General features: G+C 44.3%; 4 protein-coding genes across 4 annotated transcripts; 2 read left to right on the top strand and 2 right to left on the bottom strand.

Moving 5' to 3' along the window:
* Positions 1 to 7: 7 nt before the first annotated feature.
* On the bottom strand, positions 8 to 3,427 carry wus (TM2 and DnaJ domain-containing protein wurst). Its single transcript, XM_046609703.2, has 5 exons — positions 2,087 to 3,427; positions 1,135 to 1,282; positions 675 to 1,039; positions 489 to 596; positions 8 to 365 (listed from the first exon to the last, which is right to left on the bottom strand). The coding sequence occupies exons 1-5, from the start codon at positions 2,378 to 2,380 to the stop codon at positions 159 to 161; spliced, it is 1,122 nt and encodes a 373-aa protein (XP_046465659.1). The 5' UTR covers positions 2,381 to 3,427; the 3' UTR covers positions 8 to 158.
* Positions 3,090 to 6,291, top strand: LOC124211050 (U2 small nuclear ribonucleoprotein auxiliary factor 35 kDa subunit-related protein 2). Its single transcript, XM_046609702.2, has 2 exons — positions 3,090 to 3,698; positions 4,683 to 6,291. Exons 1-2 carry the CDS (start codon positions 3,447 to 3,449, stop codon positions 6,030 to 6,032), a joined length of 1,602 nt encoding a protein of 533 aa, XP_046465658.1. The 5' UTR covers positions 3,090 to 3,446; the 3' UTR covers positions 6,033 to 6,291.
* A 245-nt stretch (positions 6,292 to 6,536) lies between these two features.
* On the top strand, positions 6,537 to 10,492 carry LOC124212943 (thymus-specific serine protease). The gene is made up of 11 exons (XM_046613627.2): positions 6,537 to 6,572; positions 6,685 to 6,936; positions 7,125 to 7,309; positions 7,965 to 8,148; positions 8,221 to 8,269; positions 8,328 to 8,463; positions 8,542 to 8,608; positions 8,946 to 9,162; positions 9,233 to 9,365; positions 9,453 to 9,622; positions 9,776 to 10,492. Exons 2-11 carry the CDS (start codon positions 6,733 to 6,735, stop codon positions 9,880 to 9,882), a joined length of 1,452 nt encoding a protein of 483 aa, XP_046469583.1. The 5' UTR covers positions 6,537 to 6,572; positions 6,685 to 6,732; the 3' UTR covers positions 9,883 to 10,492.
* LOC124212944 (alpha-tocopherol transfer protein-like) lies at positions 10,157 to 15,723 on the bottom strand. Its single transcript, XM_046613628.1, has 7 exons — positions 15,602 to 15,723; positions 12,270 to 12,508; positions 11,995 to 12,154; positions 11,742 to 11,803; positions 11,453 to 11,646; positions 11,152 to 11,365; positions 10,157 to 11,060 (listed from the first exon to the last, which is right to left on the bottom strand). Exons 2-7 carry the CDS (start codon positions 12,442 to 12,444, stop codon positions 10,858 to 10,860), a joined length of 1,008 nt encoding a protein of 335 aa, XP_046469584.1. The 5' UTR covers positions 12,445 to 12,508; positions 15,602 to 15,723; the 3' UTR covers positions 10,157 to 10,857.
* Positions 15,724 to 18,091: the final 2,368 nt, after the last annotated feature.

The raw sequence follows: 18,091 nt of genomic DNA, 5'->3' as shown, positions 1-18,091 counted from the left end.
CACCGTGTTTTACAATACAGTTTAACAATACTTTATTATCCAACAACACGTCATCGTCATAAAAATAATTGTCGTTATTATAGGAATGTCGGATAGTGTATTGAGCGTTACGATTTTTTGCCGGCCTCCCCCTGCCGCAGTTGCATTCTTCGCAATTCTCAAGCAGGTTTTCGGTTCCGGCTCTGTCTCCGATTCTTTGCACTCGAGAGTATCTCGTAGGCCTGCTGTATTTCCATAAACTTCTCCTGCGCGACTCTCCTCTCATCCTCCGAACCCTTCACCTTGTCGGGGTGATTCTCCCGCGAGAGGCTTCTCCACTTGGCCGTCACCTCGCTCTGCGAAGCCGTTTGCGACAGACCCAAGACCTGGAAAGATTGGTTTTCCAAATATCAATCATCTATTAATCGGTGTCGAAGAAATCGATAACAATTATCGAAAATATCACAGAAGGTGGCGGAAATTTTCGGTTTCAAGTAGGGTGTGCCCACCTTGTACGCGTTTATCTCGCCCCTCGGATCGGTAAGGTCGACCAACTGTCTCCAAGTAGCCCAGAATCCGTGATGCTGGGCGTGTCTCCAAGTCTCATGCAAGCTGGCCTATATCAAATGCGAATAAAGAAGATGGTGAAAGAGTGGATCGAAAAAAGGAATGGAAAGAAAAATGCGGAAACTCACCTTGAGATCGAGCCAAATGGGGGACGTTAGGAAGTGCTTGACGGCTTCGGATATCTTGATCTCCTCGCCCTCGCTGTCAGTGAACCTGGCGTTAAATACGAAGTAGCTCCCCCACAGGGACGAGTAGAGGAGAGCCGCGAGACCGAGGATCGTCAGTCTGCGGACAAGGCCTCGCTTCTTCTTCGGTTTGAGTCGCCACCGCTTGCTCCAGGTGTCAAAGGAAAGCGCGGCGGTCAGGACCATCGCCGACATCCACGTGCTGTCGTCACCGAGGTAGGTCAGCGTCGGATAACAAACGTAAGCTGCGACCAAGGGCACCCAAATCGAACCCTCCTCGCGACCGACGTTACCGACCACCCATACCCCTGGATTTTGAGAGAAGATAATTGATAGTCTTTGTTTGATTGGAGAGACAAAACAAGAAAATCATCTTCGCGCAACTCGATTTACATGTACTCACCTAATGCGACGGCTGCTGGAATCAGGATCATCAGTGGCTTGAAGTTGATTCCGTATACCTCGTCCTCGGGGATTGCCATGTAGACCAGTTCGCCCCATAAGTAAGATATGACGACCCCGCCGATGAACCGACACGTCGAAAACGGTGGCTGGTTGCAAGAAAAAACGAGAATATCGCTGTACTGAATTTGAAAAATTTATCACTCAAATCTGTTATCGTATAAACGACCACTCTTTCTATCGGTCCGTATGAGACGGGGAGATACGCTTCGAAGGAAAACAAGCGCACATATTATTGCATGAGTATGTATAACGGCGTCGCAATTTCTGGGGTGGATGAGCTCGCGAGCAAAATTCTTGTTGGATCGTATAGAGTTTACAGATAATCTACAGATTGAACGAGAGAATTTCGATTTGAAACGACACGAGTTATGCCTAACAATAAGTTACCATCGGATGCGGATACATTTATATATATGTATACGTCGAAAACAAACAGACGTTCAAGAACATCAATCACTCATTATAATCTCGTAATATCATTTTATATGTACAACTCTGTAACGTCAAGTTACGGAAATTAGCATTTTCGCATCTTGTTTTCCCGGGTATACCAAGTTTTTTACAAACTGAAAAAACATGCGTTGTCGATAACTGCGTATCCACAGACGGATATAGATATCATATGAATCGATCTATATCGATTGTTTTTTTGTGTCTTACCTACAAATACGATTCAGATGCAGTTGGAGGAATTATGATCGCGAATGAAACGTAACTTGGTCACTGTAAACTGTTCGAGTTTAAAAGAAATGAAAGTTCGTCTAGATTTCCAAAACGGATCCATCCGTTCAAGTTTCACGATCACCCAGTGAAAAAAAAAGTGTATTCTTTGACGTTGAATACAAGGACCACATAAAATGATGTATTATAAAACTTTAAGCGAGGACTACCTTATTGTTGGTTCGGACTTGATTTTTGAACCACTCGATGTACTCCGGTTCGTTATTTGCGTCCGAAACGTAGCCAGGTATTTTGAAAAGATCCCTCAGCCAGCCGGCCCCAAAGTATCCGCCTAACGAGCACCACCATAAAAACCCATGGTCGTCCCTGCCGAGATAAAAGTGGTGCGCCCCGAAAATTCCACCGAAAAGCCAGAGCACGTAGGCCCTAAACTTAGTCTTGGCGCCAAGATTACTAGCGTTTACCTGCCGTTTTACAACCCGAGTACCATTCGCTTCCCCCATTATTAGTCCGTGCAATTAGTGTGCCGTTTGTGCGTTCTGTTTAATAATCCCCCAGTGAATCAGACTTTTATTGTCAAATGTGAAACCCGCTGACCTGCAGATTATTGTACTATTCTGTACGCGGTATTCTGTGCATTGCTTTCACATGCGTTCAAATTTTCGTGGGAAATGACAAATTTCGATGAATACTTCTTTTCGATGCACTATTGTAGACGCGCTGACAATTAGATACTTGTCGGCAGTTCCGATTTCGTTCAACTGGAGCTACCTCATCCTTCGTTTCAATTTCGCACTCACCTGACACACTGCGCTAAATGTTGACCGGTAAATCAGTTTACCGTTATTACAACAACCGTTCGTCGGAGCTGTATGTCATGTAATTATCGTTACTTTGGTTAATCGGGGGTTTGCAGTTTTCGGATGGTCTTCGATGCACGAAAAACAGAAAAAGTGAACAGCCCCGCACTAAGTACAAGCTACCGTCCTCATCCCTCGCGCATAGCGAACCGCATTTTCTTGATATACGAAACACCGTGCTTTGCGACGCGTGGCACATTGACACATAAGTGGTTGCTGGTCATTTCATAGAATGCACGGAACGTGGGCCGATCGCACTGGCTCAGGTCTGCTGCCGTTCGTTCATCGCTCCCCTTATGCATAACGGTGCTTTTTGAACTCCCCGCGTGACTCCAGGTGGCAGCACTGGTCGTGGAGTGGCAAGACCAACTAGGTATTTTCGTTGACTGATGATTCAGTATCTAGCGCTCGTTCATGCTTGTTAGAAATGAAAGCTTTTGATATCGCGGCCCAGGCGTTTCTGATTTTTTAAAACTGTTACTAGTGAACGAATACGGTGTAAAAATCGTTCGAGTGAGACTGATTGTGAGTGAATTTAATTTACCGCGCGGTAATATGGCCGCCGTTACAAATCTAGCCCTCCATGCCAGTTGTGTAGTCTGCTAGATGAAACTGTCAAGCCGGAGAGATGTCTCGCGAGAATAATTGAATCAATTTGTACCGCCAGCCCCGTGTTGAAAACGACACAAGTTACTCACGATGCTGGATAATGGAACCAGCGATCGTCGAAAGGCTCAGTCATAAGACTTGGCGGCGCCAAGCGAAAAAGGAACGGCGCAGAAGAATCCGGACTAGCCAAGCTCGCGCTCGCGACGCTGACGCCGAACGGCTTGACGCTAAACTAAAGGAGACCTCCGAGTATTTAAACTGGCTAGAATTCCAGCGCGCCGAGGAGGAACGCAGAGACAAGGAGGAAGCCAGGGAACACGAGATTCGGGAACGAGAGTGGCTCGAGGAGGAGGTAAATCATCTATTTTACACTTTTTAATCAAACATCTACAGTTTTTTTGTTTTTCCTACACAAGTATTTACATTCTCAGCGTAGGGCCGAGTTTCATGAAGCTGAAGTTAGTAACGTTAACGTAATGAAAAATTGGGCAGAAAAATTACGATTTTGCAAGTTACAGTGACTTTGAAGGTTTGGCTAAGTTTTCAAAATTTGAATATACGTTATACCTCTTATGATTTACTGAATTTTAGACTTTCCCGCAAATGTGAAATAACGATTTTTCGAAACTTTCATCATTACCATAACGTTACTAACTTCAGCCACGTCGAGTTTTTTTTTGTATTGGCGCGTTCTGCGATCATTAAAAATTTTGAAGATCGGAATATTTGTTTCTCTTTTTTTCGCTACTAGATTTATGTTAACTGGCGAGTAAAAATCGTTGTGAAAATCGATGAATAGTTATGATGAAGCTATTGCCGAGTTTTTGCGTTTCATGTGGAGCCCAGTGAAATCTTCGTGTCAATTCGTTGATTAATCAGTATTTCAGTCTCCTGCAATGTTGCACACGTGGAAAGACTCCTCGGAGTTAACGAAGCTCGTAGAAATATTCGAATCTTGAGATTTGAAATATTACAATATAATTATAATCATGTGGACATCCGAACCCGAAAACTATTTTATTGTGAGTTGATCAATTCTACCCACACGAAGTTTAAAGCGAGACGCAATCTAAGAAGTTTTATCCTCGCAATCAGTTGCGAAATATGCACCCTTTACACAACTTCGTATAACCTGAAAAAACAAACCAATGAAATTAGTCGGCCTTACAGAACCCTGAATGTAAAAATCAGATTATTAAATTTCATAGATTTTATTGCACTTCGAAAGAATTTTTTCCAAATGTCAGTGCAGTTTGAATTATTTTCCTGACGAGATTATTTCCATCGCTTCTGCGACATACCACGCTAATCGTACTCTAAAATTTACAAATTACAGCTTCGAGCGCAAAAAGAGTGGAGAATCCAGCAGGAGCGGAAGGCGAAAGCCCGTCAGGTGCAGCTGGACCAGGAGACGCGAATCCGTAAAGAGTACGAGGCTAAGCAGGAGGTGTTGCGCTTGAAGAAGGAGGAAGCGCGTCGTAAAGAGGAAGAGGAATCCGAGAGGTTGGAAGAGGTTCACCGCAATATCGAGGCATACATCGACGAAGGAAGATCTACGCCGGAAGTCCTTCGAGAAGTGACGAATTCGCAACCTGGAAAGGAACCCTGCCCGTTTTTCTCGAAGACTGGAGCCTGCCGGTACGGCGACACGTGTTCGCGGAACCACCAGCGACTCGCGCTCTCCAGGGTGCTCCTCATTCCTGGATTTTACTCGCATTTTTCGCTGGAGAAAAACTCAGCCGAGTACGACACGGACATCGCGCTCGAGTTCGGGGGCTCCGAAACGCGGCACCACTTCCGAGAATTCTACAACGACGTGGTGCCGGAGCTGGAGACCTTCGGCAGGATTAAGACCCTCAAGTGTTGTCGCAACACGGAGATCCATCTCCGAGGCAACATGTACGTCGAGTACTATGAAGAGCGGGCCGCGGCCAGGGCGCTGCGCAGCCTAAAGGGCCGCTGGTACGCGGGCCGGCAGCTCAACTGCGAATTCGCGAATGTCCAGTCGTGGCGTAACGCGATTTGCGGCATGCCGAAGTGCCCCAAGGGTAGGTCCTGCAACTTTCTGCATACCTTCCGCAACCCCCGTGACGAATACGACGTCAAGAGCCCCCAGAGGTCCAGGACGAGGCGGGGATCCAGTCACCATGACCAGAGAACAGCCTCGGCCAGATCTTCGAGGCCTGATCAGGAATCGGCCAGAGGCTCGAGCTGGATGCGAGAAGAAAGCTCGCGGAACTGGCGGTGGTCCGATTCCTCCGACTCGGGGGGAGAGACGCCAACCAGAGCGTCGAGGGCGGAGGAGAAGCGATTGAGAAGCCCACGGAAGAGACCGAGGGATGAGAAGTCGCGGGTAAAGCAGAGTAAGAAGAAGAGGACGCGTGGAGACAGGACGGAAAAAGAATGCGAGAGAAATGGGAAGAGTCGCGATACCACCGAGAAACGTAAAGACCGCTCGAAAGAAAAGGACTCCGCGAAGAGAACTGAGAGAAGCAAATGGGACGGTAAGAACTATGAATCCATGGACACTGAGAGTGAATCGGGCTACTCCGATTCTGGAATTAGCAGACGAAGACGACGGAAAGTTTCCAGGCGTAGCCGAAGTCGATCCTGGAGTCAGGATCAGCCCACCGAAGTATCGGCCTCGGAGGGCAACGAAAGGAGCAGCAAAACGCCGCACAGATAGTCGTGCACCTTGATCAAGGAAGAAAAAGATACTGTAAGCTGTCCGCTATACTCTACAAATGAAAAGTTTGTATAGTTTCGTGTTGGTTTTATATCGATATAAAACGTACATACGAATGGCTTCGTATGCAAATGGTGCTCGGCCAAACTGTTAAAGGTGACGGAAGTGCCGCAGAATCGGCTGCGAGGACACGGTGAAATGCCAATTTTTTGACACTGTATCCTCATGCAAACTTGGAATAAAGAATTTTTTGATTACACGAATAACCAAGGCAATAAAGCTTTCTATATAACCCTTTAATATTAACACACAGAAGAAACTGGAATACACTAAAGCCGTTTCATTTACGCCGAAGAGTAATGGGTTTTTAGCGACTTGTTTTATCAGCATCCCCACTAGAAATTCGAGTCTGCGAGTCTAAGTGTAATTCGCTTGACTTCTTCCCCTCCTCTCAGCTTACCCCAAAAAAGTGCTATCAGATGTCTAGATATTGTATCGTGAAACGTTGGAGTTATCAGTAATTCTGTCACTCTAGTCGAGGTAAGTAATCGTTCGCCCTTCTTACTACTCCTTCCGCGGTTGTACAGGAACAGGTATGTAATTATCACTATCAATTGCAATCTCTAATACAAAACTTGATCTGTAAATATAGAGAAGGGTGGACACTCATTTTCCTAATCCTGCCAGACCAGTCAAGAAAATGAGACGCCCTTCGGTTTGGCTGCTCTCCGTGGCGACAGCTGCGCTGCTAATTAACTCTGGAGATGCCTTCGGGTCCCGCAGTTTCTGGTTCGAAGGACTGCCGGATCCTCCAGCTGCCAGATCCGCCGGGACGCCAAGCATTGCGTGGATAGAGCAGCCAGTCGACCACTTCAATCCCCGTGATAATCGAACGTGGTCCATGGTGATTAAAGAACACTCTTTGCGTACTGTCACAGAGGAAAGAGTTCAAAAATAGAATTGGGGCCCTTCTGCTACCCTGAGCGATGCAGTTCAACTAGAAAAGCCTTTTGGAAGCCGCTCATTTCTTATTAGAACCCTTTCCTTCACTACGATTGACTCTAAGCCGCGAATAATGAGGTTCTTTCGCAGAGATACTACGAGAATGATCAGTTCCTTTCCGAATCGAATGCCCCAATTCTCATAATGATCGGTGGAGAGTGGGAAATCACTCCAGGGTGGCTGCGATCCGGTCAGATGTACAACCTTGCTTCGACTTATGGTGCGATGATGTACTATACGGAGCATCGATACTATGGTGAAAGTTATCCAACCAAGTAGGTATAACGTCTGCTGAAGAGATTAGCTGGCTCAAGAGAACTTGTTGTGAACTTTGTTCCACTCATTGATCATTACCATACTTTTATCTGGCCTGAATTTCAGAGGGTAAATAAGCACCGTCTCTCTCTATCTTAATATCCCAGAAAAATAGCAGCATTATTATGAGGCAAATTGACCTCGGTGTAATTGGTGTGTTGTTCATGTTCGACCATGAAATTGCTTCGCTGTCGCAGTTCCGTATTATTAGGCTATCATCAAGCTCGTGATTTAATTAATGCAATTTACAGAATCGCAATACGGATATGATTTGACTGTCATGTGCCGCACATGATCTGACACTTGATGCGATGAGCCGAAGCTGAGTTTGATTGATTAAAAAAAATTATACTACGGGTACCGACCCGCGTTATCTAATCGTGTCAATCTTGTTGCTTAACGTAGACAAGGCCCTTGCAAGAATGAGATCGTAATGATTTAACCCAGATTGTTTTATAGATACATATTGTATACTTGTATCATATGCAGTGATAGATGCGATACGAATCTGTATTTATCAATGAATTCTTAATGCCTAATGAAAATCACAATTTTGATCCAAATTATTTCAACCGCAATTGAAAATGGATATGCAATTAAAGTACTTTCCCGCAGTAACACGAGCTCCGAGAATCTGCAGTACCTAAACGTGGACCAGGCCCTAGCAGATCTGGCCTACTTCATCGAGATCGTGAAGAAACAGAGAAACCTTGAAAACAGTACGGTCGTGCTTTTCGGTGGTTCATACGCCGGAAACATGGCAGCTTGGGCTCGAATAAAATACCCTCATCTGATAAAGGTTGCTCTGCCTATAAAATTATCATCTTTACTTGACCGATAAATATTAACATCCCTTTGACATTGTTGACAGGGTGCTCTGGCCAGCAGCGCTCCCATTCTCGCGAAAGCTGACTTTTACGGTAAGCCCTCCAACTCGACCACTTCAGATCGTCTCAATCTACCTTACAATTGTTTCAGAATACTACGAGGTTGTCACGGTGGCTTTGTCCAGGTACAGTAGTCAGTGCTCTGTAGATGTAAACGACGCCTTCCTGGCCGTGGAAGAGCTACTGCAAACCAGCACCGGTCCCGAGACGCTGAAGAGATTTTTCAAGTAGGTGACAACCGAAGCCGTGCTCTTTATTTCCTTCCAATTCAAATATTACATCTTATTCCTCTTTCGAATTTGCAGCCTCTGCAACGACATCGATACGTCTTCCTGGCAAGATGTGGCTTCCCTGTTGAACACGCTTGCCGGGGTGAGTAGGTGGAAACAAATACAACGAGAGTTCTGGATACAGATTCCCATGCTGACATTTACCAACACTTAGTCAAGACACAAACCTTTTTCTAGAATCTTTCAGGGCGAGGGTTATTCGCACTCTGATGAATAAGGTCGGACAGCTAAATGATCGGAATTAAGATAAAATCAATTAGAGTGCAAATGCACCCCATCCTCGAACGTTTTAAAGAAAGGTTTGTATCTTGGCAAAGTGTTGATAAACGTCAGTATGGGAACATGTATCCAGAACTCTCCTTGTATCCCTAATAAGATACCCGTAACATATGTGTTGCGATCTCGTTTAAATTCGGCAGGTTTTCGCTGGAGTCGTTCAGTACGACGCGGTTGATTCCACGGGGCAGTCGAGCGTCGGAAGGATGTGCGACGTTATGACGGCGACGTATCTAGGCTCGCCTCTCCAGCGTTTGGCGTACTTGACGAGCTGGTCCACCTGCGTCGACACCAGCTACGCGAGCTTGGTTGAGGCTTACATCAACGAGGACTGGAACTCTTATGCAGCTACCAGTGCAAGTCAGTATATAGTTACTGCAGTATGCGCAATGACGCGATAGCCTGAGTTAAACATGTCTTCAATTTCCAGTGCGGCCATGGTACTACCAAACATGTACCGAGTACGGCTACTACCAAACGGCAAACTCCGACAAGTCCGTCTTTGGCACCCTGTTTCAGATTGAATTCTTCACCGAACTCTGCAAAGACCTCTACGGTGACTAGTGAGTCGGACGACGTAACTCGATTGATTCTTATCTTGGAACCGAAAATGGCAGATCTCTTTAAACGTTTACCGTGTCGATTTTCAGCTACAACGAGTATCTCCTCGACTCCGCCGTCACCAGGACGAATATCGTATACGGTGGGCTTAGACCGGAGGTGACAAACGTTATATTTACCAACGGAGATCTCGACCCTTGGCACGCGCTCTCGGTCCTCGAGGATCTGAACGAGTCGTCACCAGCAATTCTGGTTATGGGTAAGAGCAAGCGTTCAGGTTCACGATCATGAGCGGGCTGCTGTTTCGCAATTGTATGTTTAAAAAACATTGTGCAATGTATGTACAAACGTGGCTGTTCATATCATTGCGCTACCTCGACCCGCAAAGTTAATTCTTAATCTGATCGAACAGGAACCTCTCACTGCCAAGATCTCTACAGCGACCTCTCAACGGACTCCGCAGAGATGACCGCAGCCAAGGCCAGAGTCCGTGAACTAGTTGGCCAATGGTTATCCTAAGCCCTTTCTTCCTTTTCTATCGGCACTCCCTGGCACGATTTTTCGGCTTATCGTTATACATCTTACAATTTGATTTTTCTGTTATACATTGCAAAAGAATGTAAAGTTTAATATACGTGGAAAGAAGTTGAAGAGTAATAAATTTCTGTTCGACTGAGTACAAAGAAGATCATCCTCTAGTGGTCGGAGAAGAAACACTGAATTAATGTGAAATAATATGTAATAAGTCATGATGATTAAGTAGGTGGGTCAAGAAAGTTTTAAAGACACACCGTTGGAAGAAAAAAATCTTTTATTAAATCTAAAAACATATGTAAAAACACATTAAGTCGTTGTATTAAATTCTAAGCCTAATTTTACCGCGCTTCACGGAGCGAGACTTCTGTACAAATGCTTGTCCGGTGTGCTGCGATAAGCATTAATTATAATTCCACGGTAGAACGATGATATCTAGAGCCAAAAGAACGTACGTAACACTACTGCTATCACGCCAACGTTATAAACATACCTGTAATTACTATCTTATAACACAACAGTGTCAAGTTCGTTCCCAATTTACCGACCGATCCAATGTTCCGACGATCTATTTGGCCCTTCCCTACTCGTGAATCCAACGAAAAAGTAACGATTTTACCCGCTAGTTCTTCGTCATGATGTATGAAAAATCAATTGTTAGCGTCTAAGATGTTACGGTGCTACAGCGTGCGTGTATCTTTTGATTTTATGAAAGCCGTGGCTTTCTTTTGCTTTCCTTTACGTCAGTGAGCGAAGTCCTCCCGTACTATATATTTACTATTATGTGCAGCAATTTTTGGCGTCGACCCGACGCGGCGAAGCTAAGGCATGTCCTCCTATCTCATATAATGTTATAAGGTACAATACAAATGATATACAATTGTGATCCGTGAAAAACAACAAACTTAAAAAATATGATAATAACTCGTGTGATGTAAGTCTAACTACATTGTACTTTCCCTAGTCTACTTCAAGCTTACGGAACGACCCCGTTATCCCTTGTATCGAGTCGCCAGAACCAACTGCGGCACAACCGAAGCCCTGCTTCAGGGCCGACACTGCACCTTCCCTTGCCTTCTCGGAAAACATTTCCAGACGGACCCTCATCTTGTCGTGACTCAGGAGTGTGGGTCGAAGGGCAACGAGCTCCTTCCTCCATAGGTCTGAAATGTCATGAAATTATACAACTCTAGAAGAATCGAACGAACACTATGTTGAATTAAGATTGAAACTCTCGGGAGAAATTGGTCTCACCGATCATCTCCTTCATGGGCATGGTGCCACCGTACTCCTTCGGGAGGATACTCGTGTCCATCTTTTTGTTCGAAGCATCATTAAGGCTGGTGTAGATGTTGACACGCTTCTTGATTTTCTCCGATATCAGCGACATTCCAAAGTCCAGAGCGAACTTGACGGATGAATGGATGTTGATGGCATTTATCTCCTTGTGCCGCATCGGAATCGTACGCTGTGTTATCGGAAACAATTATTGAATCTTATAATCTTACACCTGGAGGTAGAGGAACGCAGAGAGAAGAGTTGGAACGAACAGTACCTCGCCGTTCTTAACTATGCGGACTGCTTCCTTGGGGGTGAACAGAGTCAAGTGTGGAAAGCTGACTCCGGCACCATCGGCAAAATGCACAAAGCCTCGCACCTGGCTTTCCTCATCCTCCATTAGCGCCTCGTAAGTTATCGCGTGGATGCGGCACATGTCAGCGTTGTTGTATTTATACGGGTCGAAAACCCCTGCGTCGGAAAATAAACGGCCAGCAGGATAAGACGATTTCTCGAACATGGTTAAACAGATTCAACAACAAACAAAAGAAGAGACTGATTCGTACCTGGTCTCGCGACGATCACTCGACGTCCCTTCCTGTCGCGACCGGGAACCGCAAAGAGGTACCTGCAGTGTGAATTAATTTTAATGTCTGGTCGGTAAATTAGCGGTTATTGCCAAGTATTAGCTAAAATTTCTATTCGTTTCCCTGTCTGAAAATGAACATTTGGAAATATGGGAAAAGCTACGTCGGTACCAATTACGGAAGGAACTTTTGGAATTAAATTGCAGTGACGCTAATCGCGCAGACCACCTACCCAAGTGCCAAGAGATCCTCGAGGACTGGATCAATGATGTCCAGATTGTTGAAAGCCGGGTGGTAAACTTGTCTGAGCAACAGGTATCGTTCGATGGCCTCCTGGGCCATGGGAACGCTGTACTTTTTGCACCTCAGGAACTTCAAGAGAAACTGACTATCTGTAAAAGGGTAGATGCGAAGAGGGAATTGAATAACGTGATCGTTCAGATTATCGTAAAAATTCAGTAGGACAAAAGTAAGCAAACGCAACAAACATTCCACAAGCTGTCTTACCAAGACGACAGTTCTCGATCCTGGGATTAAGCTTGATCCATTCTCTGATCTGCCTCAGTGCCTGGTCCCTGGAGTTCTTGTCTTCCCGAAGTTCCTGCTTCGCGACCTCCTGCGTTTCCCTAGACAGGGTGCAAACGTACTCATCCTCAGGGGTTACCCACTCGACGACCACCATTGTTCCGGAGTTTGACGGTGCTTTTGGAATATCGGCGCTTGGAGTTGGACGATTAGCTGTCAGCCTGAAAGTACAATGGAACATTGATATTAAGACTACTGTCTCATCGACCGCGAGCTGAGTCAATTTGTGCACGCCTACGGAAGTGGCATTTGCGATATAATGCAGAGGCACTGGCCCCAAAAGACCTACTTTGAAGCGGGCATCAGCTCCTGTTTTACCGCAGAACGAGTCGACTTTCTCTTTCCCGAAGGGAATGCCGCGGCATGTGCATGGCGAGTCTCGATGTGTATTAACAGAGTCCAGTTTACGACCCAAGGACAGGTACGAAAACACTTGGCGAAAAGTCCCGATAACGGGCCTGCTGACGCTTTTACTCTACCAGGGCTTGCCGATTTTTAATGACGTACGGAGCACGATTTACACGCGAATTACTAACTAGGAAATGAAAGTCCATCACCTATGCAAGAAGGTCTAGGCTGAGTATATTACTGAGCATCAGTCACAGTGATGTAACATCCCCTGAGCAATTCATGCATAATGTCCGCGAAGGTTATATGCAAAGGAAATTTCATGCCAAATGGCGCATGCAATACCATGAAAAAGGACAAGTGCCTCGGAAATTTCACTCCAGAATTTCTTCTCTCAATTTCTAACGCGGTAACGGATATGAATCTAAAATTACAATTCAACCAACAAAGGGGTCTCAAGTTCTCGTGCACGTCAAAATCGAATACTTATTTTGGCTTCATCAAGAAAAAGGAAATTGAAAACAGCAAGTCACATACGACCCAATTACACTTGCATACGTAATCTTTACAGGATAATTGCGCAATTCCGACAGTAAAATGCATCCTGCAACGACGCGTGGACTGTCAGCGAAGTACGAGAACAATGATAGCGTGTAAAAATTAACTGTTACGTGCTTCATTCATATGGTCTAGGGTACCTCGTGGTATTTTCGAAAGAAGACACGCTCAGCAGGCCTTAAACGCACGCACTATTCACGTAATATGCACTGCGGCGGGTAAAATATACCTACATATGAATAATCCCGTAACCGCTTGGGCTGATATAATATCTGTTGATTGTCTAATTGTGCAACAACTTTCTCCCGGATTATACAACCGCTTATGCTATAGACGTTCGTTCCACACGTCTCATATATACTCTAACGTGCGCGTCCGACGACAAATGCATAACCGCACCTACAGGTTTTGGCGTGTATTTTTTTTTTTATTTTTCTCTCTATCCTTCTTTCCCTTTCCGCATGATGAAACACTCGACTGGACCACGCAACACCTGACAAAGAAGGCACGCACCCGATCCCGTATGTAAATTTCTCGACGCTAACTTCGAAAATTATCATCTCAAAGCGGAGAGCGACTCTTGCCTTTTCGGCAACAATCCAATCGGCCGTCTCCTCAATCATGCAACAATACTGTCCCAGCTTTCGCCTGAATCTTCAACTATTTTCTATGCTATTGGTTTTTTTTCGTTTGTTCAAAAAATCAACTTTAACGTAACTTAATTACAATCCGAGCCATTAACTAAACCGCATTTTGCTACTCTCATCTTGTTGGGCCACCACCCTAAGCTCACGGCGACGATGCCGTGTGGGATTACATCATTGTTACGCGTTAATCTATTCCGAAGTCCTAACTTGCGGTCTCTGATACTTTCTACGCGGAAACAGGTAACATGCCCTACTTAAAAAATCGTGACCCACATTCTCCGGACAAGGATTGAGTTCATTGCAGCGTTTATAAAGAACGAATTAATTAAGCGCGATCATTAATCATGATTCAAGGAAGATACACCTCTGATGCGCTTTGTCACATCAATTAGGCACCTTGAAAGCGTAATGAAGGCCTTATTGGACAGAAAATCGGAAGGGATACTCTGGGATACTCTGTAAGTGTGATAAGACCGTGGTGGATTAGACGGAACGTCAACAATCGGTATCGTTATTCGATGCACACCGATTGACGCAGAATGTGGGCGCATTATGATGCAGGATACATCGTCTTAATTCAAATAGTCGCATTGTTTCGTGATTCGATTGCGAATTGATTTCGCCCTATGACGTTCATGCAGACATCGATTATTCGACAACGGTGAATAATTTATTAAACTGCCGTCAGGTACCAAAGGCTGTGATGTGCGATCAGCTCTACATTAATGGCTTCGAATCGTATGCTATTCATACGCATGGATGGTATCGCTTCATGCATGTATTGCGGTACTTTAGTCACGATTCTGCAGACAGCCGGTCTCGATTACGCAACCCATTAAACGGCCCGTGGTTGAATTTGCATGTTTCCGTAATAGAAATCCACGAAGATGAAACTGGGCGAGTGTCTTTGAGTGTAGAGAAAGGATTTCTTTAAAAAAATAAAACGCAGTTACAGGCTTGTTTACATTCGACTAGTTTTCTCAAACAAACCCATCTCTCTTAATGTTAACAATGTTTCACATCAAGCGATTAAATTGCTTCGATGTATTAAATAGCTTTTGATCACACTCTTTTCGTACTTGAAACAAAAATCTTTTTTCGGATCAAACGAATCGACCTCTATTCTTGATCTATATGGTTGTGATGAAAATCGTTTGTATCGTTGGACAAAATCACGATTCTTAATGAATAAAGGCAAAAGACCGTCTTGGGAAAGGTACCAAAATTTTCTTCGAAACACGTTTATATTTATAAAACAAATACTGACAATTAATTTTCTTCCTTTCGAAATTCTTATGTAGGACAAAAAGTTTCATCTTCTACGTTCATAATCCGTCAGTAAAGCATCACTGACCATAAAATGTCGACTACAGCGAATCACAGTGAAAAAGTGAAGCAAAAAAAGGCAGTTTACGCACATCGTATATCACACACGAGATTTGAACTGTCATACGGTATCGTCACGTTGGCCGTACTACTTCTATGTACCAAATAACGATATCCCGAAGGTGGCGATAAAATATTAGCAAATACTGAAAAATCACACCCCCCTGTACTGGTACATCACACTCACGGTTGTAAAAAATGAACCGGTGAACAAGTAACGATTGTGGAAGATGATGCCGGAGGTGAAACTATGATATGCAAGGCATGCCAGTATGGAACGTGCTTATCTATATTTTTCTCCCAGTGTTCACCTACCTCGTAACGCGCACTTTGACTTTGAAGGAACTTCGTAGCGAGTAGGAAGCGACTGCCTCTTTCGCGGGCACGCTGGACTCCTTTTATAATTTACCGGACTCGCCACCTTTCTTTCTTCCTACCCAGCTTTGACAGAGCCTTCCTATCCGCGGTGCGGGGAGCAAATATGTAGTAATTCGCTCTTCCAACTGGAGACTTAGCCAACACAAGCTCAGCTCCGTCGTAATTTACGGACACTTGGCCATACCGATTACGTATTCTCCTTATTACCCGTCGTCCGTTACCCTCGCACGTAAACATTTACACTTGTGTTACCGGTTTATTACCTGCCTTTGCCTCCTAGGGCAGCATTGTGCTCACCGCGCTTCCACCAGTCGGTTTAAGCATACTAATACATACTTGTTATGAAAATCTTTGACATAAATTCTGACACGCTGACTCAACCGGTCGTCGAAGTTTTAGCTAAGCAAGCATTAATTATTATCGTTTCACGGAGATTTACACCTAAAATTCAATACTCAATGCAATTCCTGCAACGAAAATATAACTTTACGCCTAAGTAGCGGCAACTTGATTCGCGTCGATGTTAAACTGGTCCAAGCTCTGCGTCACTTCCGTTCTCCAATAAGGGGCTTCATCCGGGCACCTGATTCCGAGTTTTTAAACAAGGTAGTATACATTTCTTTTTACGGAGATACCGTATTTGGATTTCAACTGATACGAAATCAACGTTCGTGCATTATTTTTTCTCTAACTTACATTCGTTATTTTCACGTTCCGCAGCTTTGCTCTTGACATAACAATCGTACTGCAATGCGGAAGCGAGAATCGGTTTTACGTTTCCGTATTTTCTTGTAATAAATTTGGGAAAGCTGTAATGATTAGAGAATTGAAAAAAAAATAAAAAAAAAAATAGATCGCAGCAACGTCTGGTCCGAATAAAAACCTGTGGGAGAATCCACCCTCGTATCGAATGTCGCAAGAGCGGAAACAGGCCGAATGATTACGAGTTTGAGGAGCATAATCGTTGCATGCGTAATATACGCGTTAGGTCAGCCTGTCTGCCACGCACAATATGGACTTGCCCACGTATCTACATTACGAATCTTACGAACATAGGATCCTCGGTTACGTGGATATTATAAACTCGTGCATGTGGATCATGGGTTTCTTTTTTATTACGCTAGCAATATTCTAGTCCGGGTTACCTAATCATTATAACACTGGAATGGACATATCATTTAAGTATGGAGGTACGGAGTAACAGCGTCAAATGACGGTGAAAGTTGACCGATGCACCGTTAAAATCTCCCATCACATTTTACTCGACGCCAAGATCGGATGATCCTGATTATAGTTAAATTAAACACAATCAGAAGTTTTGGGAGTTCAAACCCGATACAGAAATCCATGAGGTGGCTTCGAAGCAGCCTTCAAGAGGATTTGAAATCACTTCGATCGCAAATTGTCCCTCCAAAATAAATCGAATGGAACAACCGACAACAGGGTGGTTTGTATATCAGATAAGAATTAGAAACTCGAAACGCCGTATACTGAATTATCTACGGTTATACAGATCGATTTTGATCTCATTGATAACCGGAGAGCGTATACGCAAAGACGTACGTTGAGAAAAGGCCTTATTGACACCTCGGTATAAATTCGATGGGTAATTATACTATGCGCGAATGGAATTCGCTCCTGCACAAGGCGCGAGTAACCGAATAATCATTCTGCTACGTCTTTATATTCACGGTCAGGTTTTCTGCAGACTGCTGATCGTCGCGTTAGTTGTAACAATTAAGTAACATGCGTAGACAAGGCAGACGGGAGGGAAATTGGCATGCAAAACAAAGTCTGCACTCTTATGAATTAGTCAAATCGTTTCTCATTATCAAGTCCTGCTGCCCATTCCGATCTCGATATAAAATCATTCAGCAAGCTCAATTGGGCACGCAGATTTTGCTTTTGAAACGTGTACTCGAACCTTATAACCTTCAGTTTGTGTCTGTTATACAAAACGTCATTGATCATCATCAAGCATCAAGTAATCGATCACAGCTAAGTCACAAGCGATGAACAGCTGGGATCGAAAGCCTTTTCAAATCTAAGGGTCGATTATTTGAAAATTACGTAATTCCGGGTCTTATGAGAGAAAATCTTAGATCCATGTGAACTGTACTTCCTAAAAGTGCCGTACTCGTTTACTTCTGCCACATGATATCGGTACATATATATGAACAGTTTGTTTTGCCATCCGTTTTCTTTCCGATGGTTTGAGAAGCTGGTTTGGACGAAGTGGTAAGTAAATATCAACTTGATTCACGCAACATAAATTTTGACCGCTTATTACCAAAATTAACTGCCTGGAGAAATTTCTCGGGCGACGTGGAGAAAAGGGTTGATCCTTATTGTGGCGCAAAAAAGACCAAGTATAATTGAATTACCGCGATCGAGATTAGCATATCGGATGACAGTGACGTGAAATTA

This window comes from Neodiprion pinetum, chromosome 2 (assembly GCF_021155775.2).
Source record: "Neodiprion pinetum isolate iyNeoPine1 chromosome 2, iyNeoPine1.2, whole genome shotgun sequence".
NCBI classification, from domain to species: domain Eukaryota; kingdom Metazoa; phylum Arthropoda; class Insecta; order Hymenoptera; family Diprionidae; genus Neodiprion; species Neodiprion pinetum.
This window is presented reverse-complemented; position numbering and strand designations above follow the sequence as displayed.

What these genes read in the sequence shown, in the direction of transcription:
- wus (XM_046609703.2), bottom strand. Translation starts at nt 2,380, where the DNA reads ATGGGGGAAGCGAATGGTACTCGGGTTGTAAAACGGCAGGTAAACGCT. An exon ending in CCATTTGGCTCGATCTCAAG is followed by an intron (nt 597 to 674) that starts GTGAGTTTCCGC and finishes CATTTGATATAG; the next exon opens with GCCAGCTTGCATGAGACTTG. An exon ending in GCGAGATAAACGCGTACAAG is followed by an intron (nt 366 to 488) that starts GTGGGCACACCC and finishes CAATCTTTCCAG; the next exon opens with GTCTTGGGTCTGTCGCAAAC.
- LOC124211050 (XM_046609702.2), top strand. Translation starts at nt 3,447, where the DNA reads ATGGAACCAGCGATCGTCGAAAGGCTCAGTCATAAGACTTGGCGGCGC. An exon ending in GAGAGTGGCTCGAGGAGGAG is followed by an intron (nt 3,699 to 4,682) that starts GTAAATCATCTA and finishes TACAAATTACAG; the next exon opens with CTTCGAGCGCAAAAAGAGTG.
- LOC124212943 (XM_046613627.2), top strand. Translation starts at nt 6,733, where the DNA reads ATGAGACGCCCTTCGGTTTGGCTGCTCTCCGTGGCGACAGCTGCGCTG. An exon ending in ATAATCGAACGTGGTCCATG is followed by an intron (nt 6,937 to 7,124) that starts GTGATTAAAGAA and finishes GTTCTTTCGCAG; the next exon opens with AGATACTACGAGAATGATCA. An exon ending in ACGCTGAAGAGATTTTTCAA is followed by an intron (nt 8,464 to 8,541) that starts GTAGGTGACAAC and finishes TCGAATTTGCAG; the next exon opens with CCTCTGCAACGACATCGATA.
- LOC124212944 (XM_046613628.1), bottom strand. Translation starts at nt 12,444, where the DNA reads ATGGTGGTCGTCGAGTGGGTAACCCCTGAGGATGAGTACGTTTGCACC. An exon ending in GATCGAGAACTGTCGTCTTG is followed by an intron (nt 12,155 to 12,269) that starts GTAAGACAGCTT and finishes ACCCTTTTACAG; the next exon opens with ATAGTCAGTTTCTCTTGAAG. An exon ending in GAGGATCTCTTGGCACTTGG is followed by an intron (nt 11,804 to 11,994) that starts GTAGGTGGTCTG and finishes TTCACACTGCAG; the next exon opens with GTACCTCTTTGCGGTTCCCG.